Source organism: Syngnathus leptorhynchus, chromosome 10 (assembly GCF_054491065.1).
Source record: "Syngnathus leptorhynchus isolate UIUO chromosome 10, UIUO_Slep, whole genome shotgun sequence".
In the NCBI taxonomy this organism is placed as follows: domain Eukaryota; kingdom Metazoa; phylum Chordata; class Actinopteri; order Syngnathiformes; family Syngnathidae; genus Syngnathus; species Syngnathus leptorhynchus.
The window spans coordinates 7,478,613-7,496,123 of NC_141204.1; the positions used below are offsets into that span (position 1 = coordinate 7,478,613).

Consider the following 17,511-nt stretch of genomic DNA (forward strand, 5'->3'; position numbering starts at 1 on the left):
GTAGCCAAAGAATAGAAAGCAGTCATGTGCTGGTGAAGCCCGTGACATAAAAAAAAAAAAAATGCAATAGAATGATGCTCAGCCTTTTTTATATTCATATCATAAATATGCTTGTAGTTGTGGTGTACAGTATTGTGCATCATATCTGTGCCAAAAGAAGATCCTGAAAAGATCTAGGAAATGTTGGATTACTTGACTAATTAAATGACTACTTGATGAAAAGAAGAGGGGAAAAAATAGTTCAAATGGTCTGGATTTTCACAGAATCACACCAAATGTGCATAAACATCCAATGCAAATGCAAGTCTTGCGTCATCAACGTAAATCCAGCCGAACAAGACCGCAATGCCCACAGTGGTTTTGCCCACCAATCAGTCTTGATGCAGTTTTGGAATGAGCTACTTCCTGAGAGCCGCTTCTCATATATGTGCTTCCCAACAGTACAATAATTAAACCCGTCAGGAGGAACCCGTTTTCAAATTTTTTTGAACAACACATTCTTTTTCCTATAACTTGTGTAAAACAACAATTTACAACCATTGCACGAGAACGGTTGTTGGGCAAGAGTAAATCTAAATAGGAATACATTAAAATGACACAACGCTTGTATGGTGATTTCTATTTATGCACAATGTATGCTTCTGTAGTTTAGAATTAATTTCTTAATGTGTGCTTATACCTTCTCTAAGCATAAATAATTGTAGGGTATGCTGCAACACAACTCATATTAATGCACCGGCTACTGAGCATTAAATATACTTTATTGCAACACATTTAGGTTAGAATTGTACCATTTTTAATTGACTATATCTATTTTAGCTATTTATTTACTTGACATGTTTTATGTTTGTTTCTTTTGCGTCCCAGTATTCGCTCGCAGTTAAAATAAAATAAAAATTCTGCAGGGATGGATAAGGTATGGATTAATCATTATTTTATTGTCTGGCGAGAGAAAGTGGAGTTTGAAGTCTCTCCTCGGGTGTCGCTCCTCTCCTCCATCCTGTGCAAGCCTCATGCTTCTTCTTTTTTTTTTCTCCCCCCCACCCCAGCACACAAGAGGCAAGATTTAGGGAGGCCGGCTTCCAGTCAACGCGGAGCGACACGACCCGGCCAGAAAAAGTTGAGAATCGTCGATCGGGCATGAGCGGATGTTGGAGGGACAATGTGAAGACTTGCAGTGAGTAGCGGCGCTGTTGCTGGAGAACTCGAACGCAAGCGGGGAAAGATGGCAAGGAGGCGCATCTACGCGTTCCTCGCTCCGCTTCTGCTGGGACTTTTCCTTCTCCATGTGTCGGTGAAAGGAGCGCAACAACAGCAGGAGGAGGAGGAGGAGGAGGAGGAAAGGTCCTGCCAGGGCGCCTTCGACCTCTACTTTGTCCTGGACAAGTAAGTGTCTCTTATTATTTATGGCTTTTGTTACTTTCTCATGGCTGCGCTCTGCCGCGCAACCAGCCCGTAGGGTGGGAACGCGTGGCACACCGGCCTGGTACTTCGGCGTCATTTTGGATAAATAAGAATCAGGATACAGTCGAACCCAACTGGGAAATCCCCCCGTTTGTTTTAAAAAGACAAAGATCTCAAACAATCGGGTGTGCAATGCGGTTAGGATGACTCGGGTCATCCGTGCAAGTGCGCACAGGATTGATGAACTTTTTTTTTCCTTTTGTGATTTGAATATGTTTTATTGGGCCGTGTTGTTCTTTTGGCCGGGTTCATAACGGCGAGGCAAACAGAGCAAGTAGAGCCACGGGATGTGGGCTGGGCTAGGCAGGATTGAGTTTCAGGCTGATGACGCCTCCCTTGCCTGCATGGCGAAGACAGCTGCAGCCGAGACACATGCAAGCTGTGTCCTGTGTAGGATTTAAATCTGCAATCCTCATACACCTCTGCTATTGTTTGATAACGGAAGAGATTGCACGAAAGAAAAAAAAAATCTCTGGTTACAGGTCGGCTGGGCGTCTGTATAAAAAAATGAAGCCTTAAAAAAAAAAAGATCAGTTGTGACTCACTAAAATGGTGTAGATTGAATTTGAAATAGAAATTAGAAAGGGGGCGTTTGCGCCGTTGTGGGCATCAACAGAGCCGACATGATTATTCCCTACCTCTGGGGCGCCTGTAGTAATGGAAAAGCAAAGAAGGCCGAGCAGGGTGGTGCCTGCATAAGCTCAGACATGATAATTGACGTTTTTATCATTTCTGAGTTTGAGCTAAAATGATGCACATGGCTGCAGAGCGATTAGACATGTCAAAACATGCTAAAAGCAGAACGGTCTACAGATAAGGCTTGAAAAATGGGATCTAGTAAAAATGGGATAATTTGCGTAGCTTGCCGTTACATGTCCTCAATTTCCCTTAAACGAGCTGCAAAGTTAACATTTTGAATGACATTTCAATCTTTGGGGTGTCCACGGCAACATCTGTCAGCTGCTCTTCACTCTTTACCCTTTGCTTCTGAAAGTTTAAGAAGAGCCCGAGGAGTGTGCGTCACGCATGGCCAGCTTTCCCGGCGCTTGGACCTCGGCATGTCTCAGCAGGCCTCCAGGAAGAAGTTGCTTTTTTTTTTTTTTTCCAAAGCAACTTATCAACCTTTTTCCCTTCTTTAATGCCACATGGTGACCCCGTTCAGCAGCATCTCAGCGGGAGAGAACTAAGGCGTCCAGCATTTGGAGAAAATAGATCTTAGATGGATAGAATGAAAAGAGAATCATCAGCTCCTTGCATTCCTACACTTAATGTCTGACCTACACCAAATAGCAGGCAAACTATTTCCTTTGTAACCCACAAATAGAAAAATATGTGTTGGAGGTTGTAGTGGAATTTTGAGTTTTGTGCTCAAGTATGAATTACTTACAGTCTGCCTTCTTTTACAATACATGTAAAAGAGGTACAATTTCTATCTGAGATGAAAGTCTGATGGCAATCATGCGGAACCGGAGTCTTCGGAGGAATTAGAGCATGTATAGAAAATTTGGGATTGGTCCCAGACATTACAGAAACGTCGAACACAATCGACTCCAGCGCTTTTTATTTTGCCTTATTAATAAGTACTAGCAGTCATCTTGCATTTATCAATGTATTCACTTTTTTTTTTTGCATAAAGTTAATATTTTATAGCATGATATTAGCAAACTTGCATCTACTGCATCATGCTTAGCTTCACAATCCAATTGGTACAAAAAAAAAAAATCTGGCTTCTGTTTATTTGATCGAGAATCCTGAAACTGAAAGAAAACTTTTATATGATATTGTGAGCACTGTGTCTTCTGGAACTTTTATCATGTCCTGTCTAGGAAAAGGATAAGTGGAGCAGGAAGTGGCTGGTTAAATGGGTGGTACAAAAAGAAAGGCATCATGAATCTAAACAGACTTTGACTTTCTTTCCCTTTTACGAGCCTGTTCCACTTTTCAGAGCGCCCGTGTCTGTTGTTTGATGTCATTGCAAGCAGCTGAGTGCTACTTGTGCAGCCCTCTGTTGTTCCTGTCGCTTCCTTTTCACTCTCTCAACCTGTTGTTAGGGCTGCCTGTGCTCATCACCATCTGTTCCCCCTCACCGCCACACACAAACAACCAAACGGACATGCGCATGGACACACGCAGGCCAGCTGCCCTCTACATGTTCACTGCTACGGGCTGCTGCATCTTTCCCAGTTCAACCTCAACCCTCTGGTCCAACAGCAATTAGCCCCCCATTAGCAGCCCCTTGGGATTGGGCTTCATTAAGGAGACGGTCATGTAAACAGTAGCAGCATGCAACAAGGTTAACAGCATAGTGGAATGTGACCAAAAACATTGCAATCTGCATTTTCTTCTGAAGTTGCATTTCTTCATTTGTCTTTGGGAATCCGAATTTTCAAAATGATGAAGATCTGACTTTTGCTGTTGTTTACCGAAATAACTGGAAATAAATCAAATCCCTGCCAACAGTTCTTTTTCTTCCTTTTACAGATCTGGAAGTGTGAAGCATCACTGGATTGAGATTTACTCTTTTGTAGAGCAGCTGGCAGAGAAATTTATCAGGTATAGTCATTATTGTCACTATTTGCCAAATGGTGGGAAGGTTTAAAGTGGCTTAATCCTTAGGGAACTCAGTTTCAATACATATAAACATAGGAAAAAATATTTATAGCCAAAACAAAATACTTGTGTGGAGTCAGAAAATGGTATCCGCTAACAATTAATAAATAACTTTTAAGTAAGCTCGTTTTTTTTGCACATTCAGTCTGACTTCCAAAATATTTCCACTAACGATGGGTGCATCAATTAAAAAAATAACAACGATAACCTATGACATCAAAATTGCTCAGACAGTGCTTCTCAGCAGTATATACACAAATAGAAAAAGCTGAGAAATATGGAGAGAGGAAAAAGGCTAAAATACTGCAGAAACCAAGAGAGGAGTATAGAAATAACATACCAGACCTTTTACCCAGAGCCATATTACCCAAATCTAAAATTACAAGTGGAATTTATGCAGTCATTGTCATTCATGGAATCTGTCAAACTTATGACTGGAGAATGTGAATGTCAAACAACTGTGTGTTCGCAGTCCCATGTTGAGGATGTCCTTCATCGTCTTCTCCACGTATGGCAGAATCATCATGGACTTAACTGAGAACAGGTAAAGCTACATTTGTTTATGACATGTTTATGATTCTCGTAGATCCTGTCGCAGAAAATCCAGAGTAAGTTTCGGGTGCAAATCCAAAATACAGGTTCAACTCTCGGCCTTTTAGCTAATGGAATGCTGGGAGGTTGGAGAGCACCGCATCCATTTCTGTTCAAGTCATTCTTCTCCTTTTGACCGCACGTTTCACTATTCAAATTTTTTGGGGCAAAACATTTTTTTTCTTACAATATAGCCAAAGCAAAATGTGTCAAACAAAACGTATCCTCTACAATGACCAAATTCATTGATTTCATTTGCACACTTAACATGATGTCAACATTGTTTTTATGAGCGCACCCATCTCCGGGAATTTCTCTCGACATACGTAGACCGTTACTTTTGTTCGACAAGGAATATCAATTTTTTTTTGGAAGGTATTCCTTCTGGGGTGATTTTTGCCAATGCTTCTGTTTGTACCCTTCAGGGAGGCCATCACTGAAGGACTCAGATCTCTAAAAAGTGTGATTGCTGGAGGAGACACATTTATGGACCTTGGGCTTCAGATGGTATGGTTTCATTCAATATTTACCAGATAGCATAAAATGAAATATACAACATTCATCCTATGTCTCTGCGTTGGCAGGCAAATAAACAGATTTATCATGAGAATCAAGGTAAACTCTTTCTACTGCCAATGTAGGTGACATTCCCGGCACATTGCGCAATTTGGTAGAATTTTGCGTGCTTCACAGGGACGGCCAGTGTTATCATCGCCTTGACTGACGGGGAACTGAACGAGTGGCAGTTAGACAAAGCTCAGCGAGAGGTAATATGCCATGTGTCCTTTCTTCTTGCTTTGCTAATAGATGTCCATATGGCACGACTTTTTTTTTTTTTTTTTTTGTGTGTGGAGCGTTCAGGTTCTAATCTCTTTTCCAGGTGGTGCAAAAGTCACAGCAACACGACGGGTGACCCTTTTTTTTTTTGTTTCTGTCCTCACAGGCTCAAAGAGCCAGATCTATGGGAGCCATTGTTTACTGCGTAGGAGTCAAAGAATTTAACCAGACCCAGGTAGGAAGCAAATTGAATGTATAACAAACAAAGCAAATACATTGTCCGTGTGTGTGTGTGTTTCTCTTTTTATCTAGCTTGCGACCATTGCGGACACTATGGAACATGTGTTTCCTGTGTGGGGGGGCTTTCAAGCCCTCAGGGGCATCATTGACTCGGTAACACACACGTACACGCAAATACGCGCAATTGCATGATCTCATCAAATTGTTTTGTGCTTTAGATCATCAAGAAATCCTGCATTGAGATCCTCGCTGCTGAACCATCCAGTGTATGTGCAGGAGGTAAGGGCTGCGCGGTGAGCAAGGTTCCATCGTTAGGATGACCGAGAAGAAATGTGTGGGTGTGATTGTGTCAGATAACAGTCATCCAAAGCCTCTGGAGCGAACCGTAAAGTTGAGTAATCGCACAGACGCTTATGACCGCACGTTGACACACAGCGTATTGTCATTCCCGGCCGGGGGAGATTAGCATAGTCGCTTGGCCCCAGCATGTGGGCCAAAAGGGGAGGAGGAGGAACTGGAGTTGGTCAGAGGAATTAGCCATGAATCTTTAAGCATGGCTTGCTCCTTGGCCTAGTTTGCCACATCGTATATGCTGAATAGCCACTCTGGCTCCTTTAACCTCTACTTAGGCCTCCTCTCCCATCCCTCGCATGGCTGATCTTTGGATGCCACTTTGAGAAAGTGGAAAAAAAAAAAAAGCCGAATGAGATGGTGAAGGAGTCTCCATGTGAGTCCATGGGATGGATACGCTTTGACATGACCTTATTAGGAATCACTTAGGAGAGTGAATTTACTCGCCTTGCTCCCAGGATGACCAATGGAAAAAAATCATCCATTAGGAGATTCTCAAAAAAACAAGAATGTGCAGTGCTGTTTATTATTAGAGTTGTTGTTTTAAGAATAGAACACAGTCATGGCTAAGTAAAAAGGAAAGGAGACGAGAAAGACGATAATAAGTGTCCCCGTGTGATAATTATCTCTGTCTCGTTACCAGTTTATCAGCCGACGTGTTCCCAAATATTTTCCAACAGCCTCATTTGATATTCGATTGATGAGCAGCCGAATGGTCAGTGAACTAAGAAACGCACTCCAACCAAAACTTGACTCTGGCCTAATTAATGAAGGGCAACCACTGATCTTATTATTCCAGTATGAATCCTTTGTTACGAAATGAAGCCGTGTAGAAATAATCACAGCGATGTATGATTGCAAGATCATCCAGCACTGGTCAGCATTTTATAACCACCATCTCAACATATTGCATCAAACTGTTGTCTCCTGAATGCAAGTCAGGCTTTTAACATGTAGAGTTGTTCTTTAAAAGCACACACACACACACACACACACACGCGTCCCTCACACTGATGTGAAGTGACCGGGCTGAGCTGCCTGCAAACAGGCCATCAGACTGGACACTGAACATTGGGCCACACTATCAGACATGACAGCATCGACGCCACACACACACACACACACGCATAGGGAGAACGTTGAACCTGAGATCTAACATGACAGCCAAGATTGCTGCTTTCATTAGCGTCTGACCCATTCCTCCCCTTCGTTCCTTCCTGCGTGGCCCCCCGCCCTGCCCTTTGCTGTCCCGTCGCACTAACGTGATTGAAGGGCCGTCGTTCGGACAAGTCTTACCCCACAAGAGTGCCCCCTGCATAACAGCAAAATGAAAAAAAAAAAAAGCAAGCAAACGTATGCTTCATATGCTCGGCAAACATTCAGGTGAAGATGGACATGGACGTGGCGGTCAGCAACATATGTATGGTTCAAGCCAGCAGGGAGGGCGCCACCAGTTCTGACCTGCCATGATTGTGACAGCATTAACCTTTTCGCCTGCCACTGTATGTGACAGAGAGTGTTTGTGGAAGCTAATATAACCTCCATGTGATATTACAGGGAACTAACCTAATATACTGCACCTTATTCACTTTTTAAAGTTGATTGACCTTGAAAAAAACCTATTCAGTGTATTATTCAACATATTTTTGGGAAAAGCGCATTCGTCTTGTTTCAATCTTTCGGAAATGTTTAAAGAGCCATTTAAAAAATATATATATTATAATTCATAGACGCCGCTGATTGTTGTGGTTAAGGTCCAAACTTAAAGCAGAGCCCAAGAGGAGGGCGGAACAAACAGGAAATGATTATGTTGCTTGCATGTGTGTGTTTGTTTACGTATATAGAAAGCTCCCTCAGCACTCTAATATCGCAACTTCAGTGAAGTAAAGAAGTCCCATCAGCAGATTTACAATATAATCAAAACAAAAAATGTGTGACCTCACTTACCTAGTATGAGTCAGCATGACATCATCCAGTTAAGAGAAACGCCGTGCATAAGATAAATGTCTCCCTTTTCCTGTCAGAGAAATAAAAAAAATGCTTCATAGACAAAATTACTATACACATACAATTGAAGCAACAACAACAAAAATTCTCCAAAAGCAAACTGCACAAAAAAAAATGCAAAAATGCCTTTCTAGAAAGAAAACACGTTACCATTTACATTTGCTCAATACTATAAAATAAACCAATGAAGCAGCAACATCAGAACATCTAACGCATGTCTATATTTGCAGGGGAGACTTGCGTGACCTTTCAAAAAAAATAGTGTCACGTATACGCCGACACCCTACTGTGTTTTTATGCAGTGATCTTCACGCTGGCGCTTTTAAATGTTAAAGGTGTGACCGATGTTCATTTGTATTAGCCGGGAGGAATCGAGAGGTACGGCAAACACACAATCTGCTCCCACTCGGCTTAGGAAAAGGCAAAGTAACGAGAACGACATGTGTCGACGTCACGCGTTGCGCCATAGGTAAGGTCAGAGCTACTTTGACAGCCCCGTAGGCATGTTTTTCAACCAAGTGTTTTCTTCCCGCTCGCCAGCATATGCTGAGAAGCAGCCACATAGACACTACGGCATATGCTGGCAAGGCCCTGTCAGTGCACTTTAACAGCGCCCGAGGGAAAGTAAAGGTCAAAGACGTACACGCACCTTGCACACACGCCTCGTGGCTACCACACACATACATATTTTGGAATAGAAACACTTTTTGCATTAACACCATTGCGTATAGACGCACAAATTCAAATGAGAAAAATGGCTTGAAGATTATTTCCCTTTGAATCTGAGTCTTATAAAAAACGATGTTGCTAAACTGCTCAGTTCTTTTATAATTGTATGAAATTAAATCGACGGTGGTGTTTGTCTCAGAGAAATTTCAGGTGGTGGTGAAAGGAAACGGTTTTCTCCATGCCAGAAATATCGACCAGGTCCGCTGCAGCTTCAAATTAAATGACACACACACTGTTGGTAAGTTGTAGTGGCAGACACACTCTGAGTCAAGTGGGAGCACATTCCTCATCTGCAAAAAAAAAAAAAATATCTCACTTGTAAACAAACCTGATTTAATTTCTCTGTAGATGAGCGACCGGCCGAAATAGAAGATACATTCCTTCTCTGTCCTGCTCCTGTTATTGAAGAAGCGGGGAGGTGAGTTGTTTTTTTTTTTTTAAATCTCACACTATTTTTTTTTTTTTTTTTAAATAGAGACCAAATTTAGCTCTTTGTGTCTTTGCCAGTTTCGTGCTTGAGTTTGATGCAGACGCCACGACACTTGTCCTTGAAAACGCCTTGGCCAAAGTCACTGAGCGTGTGCGATCAATCAGAGTTTGTCACAGTTAACGAAAGCAGACACCAATCACAGGAGGAGAGCCCAGGAACACAACTTAATGAGCGCCTCCTGGTTTAGATCTTCACAACCCCCCCTTCCCTTTTTGTGTATGTGTGTCAATATGAACACTATTTGTGTGGTTTCCCTATCTGTGGCTGACACTTAAAGGAGAGAGAAAGAGTGTGAGGGCTGGTGTAAAGTTTCCTCCAAGGGTTTGTAGCCCTGCCCTTGGTGATGGCAAGTAGAAGTTTTGGACAGGGGCAGACAGCGCGCGGCTTTGGGCTGAGCTCCAAGTGGACCGAGGCCCAGCAGCATTCCCGGCCCCGCTGCCCCGGAGTCCTGTGCATAATTATACACTGCTGCCCTGCGGCTTCAGACACCTCCCAGTCATCATCTGTCTTGATGCTGTCACTCAGATTTCCTGTTTGATTTGAGCTCGTCTGCAAAGTAGTTTTGTTCACAGGGAAACATTCCCCACACAAGGAATTGTGTTTTCACACCATGGCCCATGGAAGACTCGCTGTTTGCTATCTCTTTCACTGCAATATGGATTTTGTCAATTGGGATTGTCCTGACTACACTTAATGAAAAGCCATTTATCCATTTTTAAATTCACACATCCAAAAACAGCAATTATTTTTATGAATATTTTTGTTATGCTCCGTCCAGTAAAATATAAATAGAGAAGAATTGTCACATGCACACCCTCACAGTGTTGTAGTTTATAGTGCATTGTGTACTGAGGGCTAATTTGCAACAACAAAATACAAAGATACCCGATCTGCAGAATGAGTGATGTTTTTTTTCTTTGTGAACCAAGGTGAGCCAACAAAAAAAATTTTAGTTAACTGAGGTTCCACTAAGAGGTTCTACCTTTTTAAGTGACTAGAGTGTCTTAAAAGCACCTGAAATTTAAGTCATTAAAAAAAAAACTGCATTTACAGCAAAGCCTCTTCTACTTCTATTGCAACAACTTTTTGGGTGAAATCAGATAAGAATGTGGTGCACCCTCATTCCACAGTGCCCGAAGGAGTCCATTTTTCCATGTAGCTGGAGCCCATTAGTGCACAGTCAGCACTGTTTGACACCCTCAAGAGCAAATCAGCTGTGAATGGCCAAAGGGTCCAAAGAGGAAGCCAACTGCCGCCTGATGGCCGGTGGAGAAATACCATTGGTGCAATACCGCAATCAGATTCATTTCTTTAACAGAAAGCGGTCCCCATCTTCACAGCCACATCCACTCCCAAACTTTTGGGAAGCTCTCTAAGGCTGCCAACCAAACCTCAAAGCCTCCTCGATCCCCTCCTGCTCTATCCGAGAGCCTTGTCTCTTAGAATGAAGTCATTGATGCTAACTTCACATAAATCCGTGTTGACTGCAATCCTTCCGGATGCAACAAACACAAACACAGGGCAAAGACACATATAGTGGGGGAGATGGTGATTGATAGAGATTGATAGCAGCATGTCCCCTGACTGTATGATTGGGGGGGGGGGGGGGGGGTATAGGAGTGCCACCTGCATTGCCGATTTCCTCCTTCCGAGTCGTTGACAGCATGAGTCAAGGCACAGTGGTGTCGAGGGTACGGAGGAGAGCAAACATAGTGTTGCCGGGTGAGGAAGTCAATGAATGATGGAAGGAAGGGGGGGGGGGGGGGGTCTCAGAAAGGAGTGAGAATGCTGAAGGGACAGAAAAGCTCCTCTTCATCCCATCCCCCACACGCTCTCCATCCGCACCCCACCTTGCAGTGACCTCCCCCCCCCCCAGTCACCGCCCTCTCCTCAAATGTGGACCCAAAGCTCAATGCCCCCCTTGTCTATGTCCCCCGAAACCATAAGCACAGCACAAGAAGCCTTTCTCCGCTCTTCTCCCCGAAACCAACAACTACAATCTGCAGCTGCCTCCTTTGCGACTTCTCACTTTGGCTGCTAGCATCTTTTGTTTTGCTCACTGACAAACAAATACGTCCATTGATCTGTCCATAAAGATATATACGTTTGTGAGTCCGGCAGAACAATGAAAAATGGTTATTGGTCAATTCCAGCTTAAATGTTTTAAGATTCTTTCACAGAGAAAATTTTTTTCACATGATATTATTATCTTAAAGTATTAAATTTTTCTCCTCAAAATTTGGATTTGAAAAACTATCCTAAAATGTTATCAGACTGGCAGAATATATTTTTTTTTCTTCATTGGTTTTATATACTTTTTTTTCTACATTTGACCCAAATTTGTGCTTTTTATGCAGACGACATTTAGTCTGTAAGGCAGAGAACTCCCTTGACCTTTTTGTGGCTTTTAGAAAAGTGTCCATGTCAGCGTTTTTAGAGAGTGCAAGTATGGACAGAGCAGATGGAGGAATGTGCAGGCTGCTTCAGGCAAACATGTACAGTAGACCAAAGCGAGCTTGTCACCTCCATGTTTTGCAGGGTCATCTACCTTCAGGTGAGCATGAATGAGGGCATCTCCTACATCACCAGCTCGGTTCACATCACAACAACTGAATGTGTGAGTAGATTGTGTGCGCGCTCTATTTGAATAAACTTCACTTTCCCTTTCAAAACTTCTTTTGGATTTCCTCCAGTCTTCTTCTTCTCTTCTTTCTGATGTCTCCTCTGTTGTGTGTGTCATCAGAGGAGGCTGTGAGTACTTTGAATGCACACGTTTTGCTGCATCGGACTTTTTCTTGGTCTAATTGCATCGGCGTGATTTTTGCGTGCGTGGTCTGTGCAGTTTGACGGCACTATCGTGCTGATCTCGCTGCTGGTGGTGTTCTTGCTGTTGGCCCTGCTGCTCATGTGGTGGTTTTGGCCTCTGTGCTGTACTGTGGTAAGTTGATGCCTCAGCATTTTCACTTCATTTGCAAACAACTCTTTCTGGACCATTATATTAATATGATTTTTATATCTTTAACCTTCAGGTCATCAAAGAACCTCCCCCTCCACCACCCCCAGAACCTGTAAGTCTATCCAGCATGCTGATTCTTATTCTTTAGCTATCTATCAAATGATTATCAATTAGCTATAGCAAGGATTATTTATTTGATCACCAACTGTGAATATGGAATGCTGTAAGTGAAGTTTTTTTCTCTCAAAAGGAATCGGACGATGAAGATGGGATGCCCAAGAAGAGATGGCCCACAGTGGACGCTTCGTACTACGGAGGACGAGGAGTGGGGGGCATCAAACGCATGGAGGTAAAAACCCTGATACATTTACCACATTTACTTCATGGGGGGGGAGGTAAAATAATTTGTTGTTGATGTTCATGCAGGTGCGATGGGGGGAGAAGGGCTCCACCGAGGAGGGCGCTAAGCTGGACAAACCCAAAAATGCTGTCGTCAAGATGCCAGAGGAGGAATTTGAGCCTTATGAACCCAAGCCCAGAAAACCCAACCGCCGGACTACGCAACGAAGGAGATGGTACACGCCCATCCAGGTTTGTCTTTAAATGATGCGTGAAGTTTTTTTTAAGCATGTGGAGTGTTCTAAGTGTGTGTGTGTCCCATCTCCAGGGGAAGCTAGACGCTTTATGGGCTCTCTTTAGAAGAGGCTACGATCAAGTCTCTCTAATGAGGCCTCAGCCTGGAGACCAGGTGAGTCCGGTTGCATTCCTTCTTTATTTAGGATGCGGAAAAAAGAAAATCTGTGCACCAGACATTGGCTTTATGACTATAATTATGGATATTTTGGGAGGTGCGCAGCAACCACTTCAAAGTTTTGTTGCAGACAGTGTTTTCATCATGCACTTAAAGATAGAAAACATCTGCACTTATGGATGCATACCACACCACAGAAGAAGCTCAAGCTTACCAGTCAATGCGTATAAAATGGCCTCTTGATTTCTCCCATAATCAAAACCTTCACATTTTATGTAATAGTTCTGTTGAGCACCCCAGTGATGTCACACAAAGGTGTAACACTCCTAGATTTCTAACCTTGGAGCCTCATATTGGACCTTCTAACCCCGAGGACGTGTTTTCATCATCATACTGGTTGCCATGACATGACATCTGCAGTTGTCAATGGTGTCATTGTCAAATGTTATCAGTTTGTCCCTTGTGTGGTATCTTCGGCATATGTAACAGTATGCGCCTATAGTCTAGCAAATAAGTCACCATTAATGGATTCATCCCCACTTTGTCACTTTTTTTTTTTTTTTTTTTTATAAATCTTCTTTCAAGCTGCACAATTCATCTTTGTTAGGACAGACGTTTTTAGAGGTCTTCTCTGTCACTTCACAGAAATGCCCCAACAATGAGCACTACTGCCTTCATGCCTCATTAACTGAGAAAAATGAAACTACTCTTCACGTATATACAAAAGGGGGGGAGGAAAGGGGGGGGGGGGGCTCTTCTGTGGCAAGTGAGAGCAGGATTCAGCTGAAAGGCACAGCGAGCATAAAAGGCTGCAATGACTTCTTGTCAATGAGCCGCTGTCAGTTGAGTTTCAACAAGTGACAGAAGAGAGTGTGTTTAAATGAAAGAAATGAAAAAAGGATTTACACCAAAACTTGGCAAACACAAATGCAAGCTCTCGTACCATACCGCTCTCTAATTGTTTTTCCTATGATGTGATTGTTGCGACTCCACAAGGGGGTGCAAATTCACCATGCCATTGACGTTACACACTAGAAAATTATTTTGGGGGCACACAAAAAAATGACTTGACAGAAATGTGGCTTTAAAAAAAACAACAACACACACACACAAAAAGCACAACAAAGCTGGAAATATTATTAAGCATCCATTTTCAGGGGCTCCTTCCGCTTTCTCCTCGCATTACTTTGACCTGGCTGCATCTGCAAACGGCCATCAACGTGCTGCCACTTTCTGCCACACACTGTCTTTGCATTTTACGTCTGCGCCGCATGTGCGCGCTTGTCACTGTAAGTTGTGTGTCAGCACTGCCGAGTGAGCGTCACACAAACAGATGGGCAGTTTAAAGGCCACGAGCCATATTGTGACACAAGAGATTCCCTTCTTTTGTCCCCGCAGCTGATGGCACGGATGCTCCGTCACACAGGACGGCAGAGACCAGAGGGTCCCCCCCCCCCCCCTTGCGACATCCTCCCCCCACGCCCCCCCAACCGCGTCGTCCGTCACCCAATCACTTTGCCTTAAAGCCTCACTTCGCCCTAATTTCATCCAACACATTTTATCACTCACCTCTTGTCGCGTTTAAGGCTCGACTTTTAATGTCTGCCACACGTCCAAAGCATCCATCCATCCATCCATCCATCCATCCATCCATCCATCCATCCATCCATCGCTTATTCCATTCAAGATAAAGCATTGGATTTTGATGTCACAACAGAAAACAAGTAAAAACAAGTTTAAAAAAAAAAAATCTGCCTTAAAGGCTCGATTTAGACATTCAAAAACAAATACAACATTTTAAAATCATTTCCAACGTGTAGAAGGGCCTCATGGTGATGTTTAAGGATGCTGATTGGCTGGCTGACTCCAAAGTGCAACAGTAATCCAGCCAAGATGTGGTAAAGCCATTTCAAAATATGATAAAGTGAACATTTTCCACAGATTTGACCAATTCAACAAAGTTTAGTTTACCTTCAATTGTTGTCAGCCAACACCAATTCTTTTGTCTTAGTGTTCTTTTTACAGCCGGCTCCCGATCCTTCCTGTCCCTGTTTATTCATGAGCCAGAGGGTTCATTCAGGCCATATGTTGCGTTGACGGGCTGCTCACACACTCACACACTCACACACACACACACACACACACACACTCACACACACAAATACACTCATATTCATGAGCTTGTGTTCTCATTGTGTCCATATGCTCTCGCTGGTGTTGTACTGCTGCTCCCAAACCGGACTGTTCTCCGCAGCCCAGCGACAAGACCCCGGCGGTCAACAACCCCCCCCACCCCATTCTAAGCGGGCTGACCCCAATCAATTACGCAGGCCCTCATATACATGCTTTTGCACAATGGCGCCCCTCAAGCCACAAAGCTACTACTGCTCGGGCCATCTAAATGGCCCCTGTGTGACTTCAGGGCCTCTCTGTTTAATAAGGTGTTATAATCAGACCACCAAGGACACAGAGAGCCCCCCCCCCCCTTCCTCACAACAACACCGACTTTGCAACCAGCAATCAATGCGGACAATAAGAGAAGCGTCCCACTCTTTGCTGCCTTGTAAATCATGATTAGCACCCTCTGTTAACGATTGTGGGTATATTTTGAAATGCGCCTTTATGTTGCAAGACATAAAGCACTTTCTGTTTGGTGTCACAGCACAGGAGGAGGAAAGAGGAAGAGGACAGTGTGTGTGCCTGATTTTGTAAGCTATTGTGGTGCAGGTGTGAAGGGAAAACAGGAGAGCCTCTGTCCGCCCTCAAACACACTCGCTTCTGTCGTTTAGGCCGTCCCTGAGCTGTGCCGGCTCGCTCGCTTCGAAACGCCAAACACTATATCCTCACATGTCAAACAGTACATTTCTTGTGAATTTACGGAACATCTTAATATTCTTATTTTGCACAATAAAATGCAGAACGTTTTTTTAACTTTCATAATTGGCTGTTTTGGGTAATGTCCTGTTACCATAATGAATAATCAACTAAAACATTTTTGACTGTTCATTTCTTTGGGACTAAAAATTCTGTGGAGTATCAAATCATTATTCCCCCACCCCACCTCACAAAACGCCATTGGAATGATGGATGACAGACAGATGGACAGATAGATGATAGAATGGAGACAGCTGGACAGACATGAGACCAAAGAGTTGATTTCTAAACATGTCTGCTGTGTCTTTCCAGGGTCGTTGCATACGCTTCCACCGGGTCAAAGAAGGCGAGTCGGCCACCTACACCCGCGCCACACCCCGTCCCGCCCCGTCTCCTCCATCCTCACCCCTTCCCACCGCGTCTGCCCCATCCTCACCCCTTCCCAGCGCTTCCCTTCCTCCCACACCCGCTGAGCAGCAACCCCTGGTTTCCAACTCGGTTCCCCGCACCAAACCCCCTTCCAGAGGGCCCCGCACCATGCCTCCGTCACGCGTACCCCCTCCAGTAGCACGACCGCCTCCCGGGCCACCCCCCTCCCGGGTACCCCCGGGACCACCGCCTTCCAGACCCCCTCCCAGGCTGTGATGATGATGATGATACAAGTGGTCCAACTGCTGCAAGCCTGTGGGCTTTGTTGCTGGACAGCAAACACATACAAAATGTATCCCTCACATGCAAATCAGCAAACCATTTTGTTACTTCAGTACTCACATGGTGGCTAATAGGAAGAAGACAGCAGGTAGATTCGAGTTCAGTGGGTGAACCTAGACAGTTTGACCTTTGAGCAAAAAGTTTTAGTGAGCCCACCGTGTGTTTTTGGAATGTGGGAGAGATTCAAACCAAGAACCTCAGAACTGAGAGGCAGACATGCTAACCATTCAAAAATAACGTGTTTTTTTTTGCATCATTTTTTTGGGATGGGCTGTCATAGGAAAAAGGTTCCCCACCCTTTCTGGAATGTGTAGAATGTTATCTATGAGTAACTTTGCTTCAGTTTTATTAGAGGAGATGAGCGACGAGTAAGTTGAAAGATGTTTTAAATGTAGATTAGCCTCGGAGTTGCTGCAAATTAAGCCAACGGTCCTTTTACATTTACCAACTAGACACATTTTTTTGTTGCAACTGCAGGGCAGTTTTTAGATTTTATTTATTTTATTAGCCTGGGCTGAGTTCAACACTAGGGTTTCTCTTTTTTTTGGTGGGGGGCAATGTAAATTTTTTTTTATCGTTTTTAATGCAAACAAGCCCTTCAGACTGACTTCTATTTGTGGCCTTTTTACAACTTTAGTACCAAAGTTTGCTTTGTGCTTTTCTCTTCACTTCTTTAACTGACTGAAATGATCATTTGTGTTATTTCTGCATTAACAACTTCAATAAACTAATTTGTTTTGTTTTTTTACGAGCCATCTCTTTCATCTAATAAAAGAGATCTATTTGCGCAAAAATTCAGATGTGTGCAGAAATATGCTCGTGGGCCGCTTTATGACATGTATTATTTAATCCTGCAGTGCTTTTCCTTGCATTAAACAAATTAGCTTTTAACTGCAGTCAGGACACTAATAATCCATTCATGACATTTATGGAGTCATAATGCAAAATCTGAGATTTGTA

The 17,511-nt window shown here is 43.4% G+C and overlaps 1 protein-coding gene across 1 annotated transcript; it reads left to right on the forward strand.

The window, feature by feature from the left end:
• Nucleotides 1-1,063: 1,063 nt before the first annotated feature.
• antxr1d (ANTXR cell adhesion molecule 1d) lies at nt 1,064-17,299 on the forward strand. Its single transcript, XM_085922286.1, has 18 exons — nt 1,064-1,386; nt 3,946-4,017; nt 4,547-4,618; nt 5,091-5,172; nt 5,250-5,280; nt 5,359-5,432; nt 5,609-5,677; nt 5,755-5,835; nt 5,901-5,961; nt 8,909-9,007; nt 9,118-9,187; nt 11,798-11,876; nt 12,102-12,197; nt 12,289-12,327; nt 12,466-12,564; nt 12,642-12,806; nt 12,883-12,963; nt 16,153-17,299. Exons 1-18 carry the CDS (start codon nt 1,226-1,228, stop codon nt 16,483-16,485), a joined length of 1,764 nt encoding a protein of 587 aa, XP_085778412.1. The 5' UTR covers nt 1,064-1,225; the 3' UTR covers nt 16,486-17,299.
• The last annotated feature ends 212 nt before the right edge of the window (nt 17,300-17,511 follow it).